The sequence below is a fragment of the Sesamum indicum genome, linkage group LG2 (assembly GCF_026168435.1).
Source record: "Sesamum indicum cultivar Baizhima isolate 11 linkage group LG2, ASM2616843v1, whole genome shotgun sequence".
Classification (NCBI taxonomy): domain Eukaryota; kingdom Viridiplantae; phylum Streptophyta; class Magnoliopsida; order Lamiales; family Pedaliaceae; genus Sesamum; species Sesamum indicum.
The window spans coordinates 1073003-1080950 of NC_142658.1; the positions used below are offsets into that span (position 1 = coordinate 1073003).

Genomic DNA, 7948 nt, shown 5'->3' on the forward strand with positions numbered 1-7948 from the left:
AATACCGGTGAGAGTCTGAGGAATACACCGTAGTTGGGGGTATATGTATTCATATGTTTTTGTGGGGTCAGCTAATCTACGGTTGGGTATACATAGAATATCTTGTCCAACTTTTGACTTTGGTGTTCCTTCCCTCTTTTTGTTTCCAAGGCATGATTTTACCATTGATCTTTAAATATCAGATCACTATTTAAATTAAGAATCATTAAGTATTACAAAGACTATGACTACAAAATCACACAACCGTTTCTGATTTCACATCTGAAAAAGACAACAAAAGACTAAACAAATCATATTCATCAAAGGGTTCTTACAGAATCAACTTTGGCTATCATTCTTCCAAGTCCTACTCAGTATTTCCAGGCATAAGGAAAGCTGTTGATGACACACTCAATCAAGATTTCCCTCCACATCTTTCATTCTGAAGCTAAAGATGAGATTGCTGACATTTGGGATGAATAAACTGATGAAGCTGGTGCTGATCCTTCAACCAGAGCCACAGGTGGAGGTGGTTTATGTATATCAGCAATCCCTTCAAGCATTTGCACCACTTTTCCCATCGTAGGCCTAAACGACGGCCGTTCTTGAATGCACCAGAAGCTTACTTTGATGACTCTCATTGCTTGCACCATGTCTATATCACTTTCTATGAGCTGTTTGTCAAGGACTCCCTCTATATTGCCCTTCTCAAACTCTTCATACGCCCACAATGTGAACTTCTTGTGATTCGTAGCGGGAGAAACTTCGAAGTTCCTCTTTCCACTTACTATCTCCAACAACACCATTCCATAACTGTACACATCAGCTTTTGAAGTTATTGGGAGATTCGCGGCCCATTCTGGAGCTAAGTACCCTCTGGTTCCCCTCACGGTGATTAGGCTCCGGTGCTTATGGTCGTTCAGGTTCAGGAGCTTTGCAAGCCCAAAATCAGAGATTCTTGCATTGTAGTTTTCGTCCAAGAGAATGTTCTCAGGCTTTATGTCGCAGTGAAGAATGCAGTCACGGCACTCCTCGTGCAGATACATGATCCCCCTTGCAGTCCCCAAGGCAATGCTATACCGATGTGCCCAATTTAGAACGTTCTTGTCTTTTGAAGTAAACAGAAAACTGTCGAGAGAGCCATTTTTCATGAACTCATACACCAGTAACCTGTGTCGGCCTTCTGAGCAAAATCCGATCAACCTCACCAAATTTAGATGGTGTGTGCTGCTGATTGTTGCAACCTCCATTCTGAACTGTTTCTCTCCCTGGCCAATTCCCTCCAGCTGCTTTACAGCAACAGCCATTTTATTTGAGAGGGTTCCTTTATAAACACACCCAAATCCTCCTTCTCCCAGCTTTTCCTTGAAGCCTTTCGTTTCACGTTGGAGCTCCTTGTATGAGAATTGAACAGGAACACCAGATGCATAGTCAGAAACTGAATAATGAGGAAGTAAACTTTCATATTTTGGTTTAGACCTCCGATACAACCACAAAAAACCAACCACTAGAATGACCAGAGCCAAACTGCAGCCCAGAACCACAACAGCAATCTTCAGTGCTTCAGATTTTTTGTCACTTCTACTAGAAGAGAATGGAGGATTTGGCATGGCAGGCTCACAGACTTTCACATATGACGTACTAGTGAACGTTGGAGACTGATATCCGCTGATAAATGCTGATCTTTTCATGTAACAAACTCCTGTTCCGTCTGCCAAGGAAGTTGAGGCTACACACGAAGTATCAGCGAGACATAATGATGGGCAAGCCCTGATATTCGCCGTAAAGAGATCTGAACTGATTTCTGGCTGGAATGTCAAGAACAAAGCATTATTCAAAGATAACATTGTTGTTTGACAACCTTGAATTTCCACTTTCCTCTTACATCCCTTCCTAGCATCCCTCGGATCGATAGGATCAAAATTCTCTGATGGGCAACTGCAGGTTGGATTAACATTAAACTCATCGTACCTGCAAACTCCAAACCTCCCACAATAACCAAAAACCTGACACTGATCACTGACAGCAGTCCATGTCACAACCTTACTTCCCCTTCCACTACTCATTGCAGAACTGTAAATCCTCATATTCCCATCACAATCCAACTTCACAAACCTTAGAGTGTTATCAATTACTTCACCATAGTCAATATCTCGAGCCATAATTACAGGAGTCAAAAGCAACGGATCATAAAGCGAAAATATCCCAACTGGCTGCATGCCTAGACTTGGTGAAGTCAAGTTTAAGCTACCAGTTGTGTTAATCCCTGAAGAGGTATAATACACTATGGAATCATTCCACTGGAGAGCTACCCCTGACCTTAACAGACGAAAAGAGTACAACCCACATCGCAGAACATGATCAACAGTGAAATTTTGTCCAGGGAGAATTGTATCAGTTGGATTATCAAAAGTTGTCCAAATGGGAAAACTCCCGTTCTTGAGTACAAAATTACCTGAATCCTCAAGTGAAGCAGAGGTGATGCCTAGTCCAGAAGTGCCGGATTGCCATACTAAAGAACCTGTTGACCCTGCCACCAGCTGGAGGTTTCCGTCTGGGAGGAAGCGAAGTGCAGCTGAGGAATCAACAGCCCCACCAGGATCACCACCTGCTTTCCAGATGGGGTTACCATTATAGATAATGGCAGCAAAATATGTGTTTTCAGATTCTTGAATGAAGGAAAGTGAGAAAGAGTTGTTAGGAGAATTCCACGACTGTTCTGGATTTGAGGCGTAAAGCGTTGAGCCTGGAGATATATCGTCAGCTACAACGCTAACAGCTGACAACAAGATGAAAAGAAGCAGGAACATATTCAATGAAAACAACTTCACTTTCTCTCCTGTCCGACCTTAAGGCTGAATCCAAATATGTGAAACCAAGAAAGTAAGCAACAAAAAGGCAACCAAAAGAATGAATCAATTGTAAGAAAAATGCAGATCTATTTTTTTTTCACCAACAGATATTTTTTGGAATGCCAGTACCACAAAGGGGACCACTATTATTCCACCTACATAAGCAGAATGATATAAATATTGCACCATCAAGATTTATGAATCTTCGCATGATGTCCCATTCAGTTTTCTCAACCACAAGATGAGAGGATGGCTAATGATGGTTTTCACGAATTTTGCTAGATTGTTGAACTTTCAATAGTTTATTTTGAGATGGAACTCCTCATTTCAACTATATTTTCTATTCAATAGGTTGTTAATGACTTAGCATCCCTCTTTATTTTATAGTCTTTTCTTGGTTGGTTTTTCAACCAAAAAGACAAGCACTATTGCTTTTCTAATTGAGTCATGTTTTTCAACTCAGCTGAAACCTTGGAGTCCAATTCTTTTCCTGGGAGTGGACCACATGACCAAGAACAGAAACCAGTGGAACCAAATTGCACGCAGGTAGTCAAAGTTTTCCACTAACTTCTGCGTAACGTTACGTTCTATACTCCTTGATACGTTAAACCATAATACCAGGTATAGTTCAGTGCAAAGACTTGACAAACTGTCCAAATGAGAAAACCAAGTCTAATGTTCTGCTGGTTCATCTCGCATTGTAATCTTAAACGTAAGTTTGATTAATTTGAGCCTGAATTGAGTTTAAGTAGCTATATAGTAGGCTATGATCATGCACAAGCCTAATTATGCGTGTCCAAGTTCGTATATCACGTGCTCAAAGAGTTGGAAGAAAGTAAAGTACTTCCATTCTTTAAACCAATCAAACGATACAAACAAGTTATTGCATCCACTGTTAAAACTGCACTATTAATAAAAATAGGGGAAGCTCCATAGACAGAGACAAGAAACTTAAATTTCTGAGAGCTTCTTGACATTGAAAGGGTAGACCTCAGCTTTCAGGTAGGAAGCGAAAGCCTTTGCTGCAATCACAACATTTACGGCTTCTGTTGGATGCAAGCCATCAAAAAACACATATTCGCTCCTGTTTGCGCAAACTGTCCCTCCTCTCTTGCACAAAATTCCAGTTCCGCCTTCGCTTATCTTGGTTACTTCACAGCAAGAGTTGCTGGCATTGTTGAAACCTGCATGAACAAGAAAGATCAATATTTCAGTCTTTTTGAATGTGCTGAATAAGTGGACAAAAGATATGTTTTATAACCTTTTCTCTTGCTTTTTACAAGGGAAATTGTCTCAGAGGAGAACAAAACAGGCAGAGATCAGTGGTCAAATTACAGGAAAAATGGCCCTTCATTTTTCTGCTATCATGTTGAATAGGAAGGGCCAGCATGTGGTTAGGTACCAAATCTTCAACTAAAAATGTAACTCATTTCGTGCTGCGCTAGGGGCACTAAGCATATCATGAGGGTCCATATAATTATGTACTGATGACTCAAATGATGTATTTGTCGACATCTTTAATACAGAATTGTGTGGATACCAACATGTCCTGAATGCTCCTATAGTAGAAAAGAAGAAATTGATGTCGAACAACTTCCTGTGGGAGCCATTTGTCAGTTGATATAAATGTATATATTCATATCCTTTTCAAGTCTTGAGCTGATGGCAACTAAATAATGGACTCCAGTGCGTACCATTTATTATAGTGAAAATGAGGATATACGCTACTATTAAGTTACTGTTATACTATTAATCTAGTTCATCATATAATACCTCAGGAGACGAATGCTAAGTTGCACTTGCGGCCAAGTGAGTGTACAAATCTAGACCACTATTTTCCTTATGCATCACACCATCTTGATGACTACATTCATAAACTTGCATACTCACAACCGTAATTAGCATTCCTCAAATCATAAAAGTGAAATGCGAGTAACCTTGTCGTATCTCAATATAGTACGTGAATAAATCATAAAACCAAAACCATGATATCAGTCCGTAAACCTTTTACTCGTTGATCTGTCTTAGATCCCTCGTTTTTGTTGCCTCTTTAACTTTAAACTTCTCTTTTTAATGAATTTTGTTTAAGGGCATATATCATCATAGGATATAAAAGCTTACCTCTAGAAATAGGAAATCTTATGATATCCCTGATAATTTTGTATGAATTGACGAAAATAAGGTTAGAACCAGGCATTTGTGGCCTGATAGAAACCACCAAGTCCTTCAATTGGGCATTGAACATATGAGCTGCTCTATTTAAACTTTGCACACAACCGTTGCTTGTTGGATCCCTGGCTGTAGCCATTGGACTGCAACCATTAGGATTGATTGCCATTAGCACGAACTTGCGAGCACCCAAACCGTACAACCTCTGCACAACATAAGTGGTCAGGCAATGAATGGTCAGAAGAAATCTGCAGTTTAACAAATGCAATTTCCTCAAAACATTCATGTTTCCTTCCTTTTCTTTTGGAATATCAAATGCATGTAAATTTTGTTTCTTGACTCAATTAACATCCATGAAGCGAGTTTCGAAGAACTTCTTTGATTATAGCTAGAAACAAGAGCAATAACTTATAGATCCGAAACTATCTTCTTTATGATTCTAACATATGACACATTTGGAAGATAACTAACGTTGTTATGCTACTACAAACCAAGTAATCAAGCCGTTCAAACTCCCTAAATTACTTTAAATCCACAAAACTACTGCAGTAAAAATAAGATCCAAGTACCTTGAGTTGGTTAGAGAGTGTGGTCATCAAATTGGCAGTGAAAGCCTCAACACTGACATTATTGTTGCCCAGAAAGTAATTCAGTGAATAGTCATTTCCTCCACTTCCCACCACAAACAAGAACTGAGACAGGATTCCTGTGCTTCTCTCTCCCAGCTGCATCCCCAATTCTGGTAGAGTCACCTCCTCAAAGTTTCTGATTTGTTGATTCAAACCTATCACATTGCCCTGCATGAAAAGGAAATCAAACAACACAGACATGAGCATATATAGCAGAGCCTGATTATCCCAACTAAGAGAACCTAACCGTCTTCAATTCTTGCTACCCCAACTAAGGAAACTAACTCACTGAGAGTGTGCCACCACCCGCTTAAAATACGTTCACATAAAATAGCGAGCTTTATATTTTCAGTTATCTAACCGTTTGCATTTCTTGCTACCCCAACTAAGGAAACTAACTCATTGAGAGTCTGTCACCGTCCGCTTATAATACATTCACATAAAGCAGCAGACATCACATTATCAGTGATCCCACCAAAGAGAACCTAACCGTCTGCATTTCTTGCTACCCCAACTAAGGTAACTCACTCATTGACAATCTGACACCGCCAGCTTATAATACATCCACATAAAACAGCGAGCTTTACATTTTCAGCCATCCCAACAAAGAGAACCTAACCGTCTTTCTTTTCTTGCTACCCAAACTAAGAAAACTAACTGATTGAGCGTTCGTCGTCGTCAGCTACATAAAGTAGCGCACTTCACATTGTCAGTAACGTTCAAACTAGTGATACTAAGTAGAGAATAAAGAATGAAAAAGAGAGAAAGAAAACAAGTGGATTGACTTACTGCAAGTGCACCAGTATTATCAAGTATTCCAGAACCACCAGAAGCATAGTTGACACCATTTACAATCTTACTTCCCTTAGTTGAGGGATCATTGAAGGGTGGAATATAGGTTGGAAGGTTCAATCTTTGTCCCAGAATGTCAATGACATTCTTGCCATTGGTAAATCTGCCTGAAGGGCCAAGAGGAAAATCAATTCCATAGGGAAAGTAATCCACCTTGGCTAAGGAATTTTGAATGAAATTGTTGTTCCCATTGTCAACCAGAGAACTCCCAAACACAAACATTCCCCTGATTTTGGATTCTTGCTTTGGTGTGAGACAAATGGATGGAGCTGCAAACACTGCAAAGAGACACAAACAAAATAGTGGTCTTTGAGACATGATGGTTAGGACTTAGAGGTGTTTGGTTTTTTTCTCTGTTTGGACAAAATCCCAGTGGTGTTATTATCCATTTATAGAGCAGGAAATAAGAAATACAGTTATATCTTTTGCAGTGTTCTAGATTTTGTATTCCCTTCGAAAATTAAATTGTCTTTATTGACTGTGTTAGAATCGTCAAATTTGCAAACTACATACACACACTACACATACACAACTTGCTAGACTTTTTGCTGTTGGTTGAGAAGAATAACCTTTTACGTGATATTTTGCTGGAACGTGGAGACAGTACTCTACAATAACTATTATTTTTGTGATGGGAATAAATTGTAAAAAAAAAATGTTAGTTAAGTCGTAATGAAAGTTGAAATTATTTAAAAATAAAAATAAAATAAAATTTGTAAACCAAATTCCCTCTTTTCAACTTATTTTCGATAATAATCATTTATTTTAAATTCATACAAACCTCTCTTTTAAGTCTTTTCTTGAAATGGTATTGTATGATATAGTAACAAGAAATGCAATTAATGAAGCCATTAGGATGTTATTATGATTATCATATCTTTATAAACAGTGGGACATATAATTTATTTTATCCCGTGTAAAAATAATAATATCTTCATAAATAAAATAAACTTCCGAATTTTAAAGAAAAAGCTCGTTACTATTCACACTAGCGAGTCCCAAACGTACTTTTTTAGAAATAGAAATTAAAAAAAAAGGTATTTTTAATGTATTACTATTATTTTTTCAAACTTCTGATGCATTTAATCCATAAATAGTCAACCAAATCAAATAACACAAATATTTAATTTATAGGTATGGGTAATTAGTTATTAGATGACATTCTCATGCCCTAAAATAGTATAGTTGCTGAAGTTGGCGATATATATAGCAAGACCAAGGAACTTACCTAATAATTAAGCACTCTTTTTCAACCCAAATAAATTAAAAAAATATTTTTCTCTAATTATTTACTATATCTTTATCAATTATTTAACAAAGAAGAGCCCACCAATTATTTTATTTCAACATGCATCATCACAACATCATCATCAAGTGGTGGCTTCCTATTCTTGATAATAATACATTTCAAGATCACAATTTTTTCTTCCTAAGTCAAATAATATTATTTTTAGGTATGATATTAGG

At 37.9% G+C, this 7948-nt stretch overlaps 1 protein-coding gene and 1 pseudogene across 1 annotated transcript; both read right to left on the reverse strand.

The window, feature by feature from the left end:
• Window positions 1-416: 416 nt before the first annotated feature.
• LOC105176308 (G-type lectin S-receptor-like serine/threonine-protein kinase At1g34300 pseudogene) lies at window positions 417-3178 on the reverse strand (annotated as a pseudogene).
• Window positions 3179-3656: 478 nt separating this feature from the next.
• On the reverse strand, window positions 3657-6918 carry LOC105176314 (GDSL esterase/lipase At1g29670). Its single transcript, XM_011099084.3, has 4 exons — window positions 6419-6918; window positions 5570-5797; window positions 4953-5205; window positions 3657-4015 (listed from the first exon to the last, which is right to left on the reverse strand). The coding sequence occupies exons 1-4, from the start codon at window positions 6797-6799 to the stop codon at window positions 3783-3785; spliced, it is 1095 nt and encodes a 364-aa protein (XP_011097386.1). The 5' UTR covers window positions 6800-6918; the 3' UTR covers window positions 3657-3782.
• Window positions 6919-7948: the final 1030 nt, after the last annotated feature.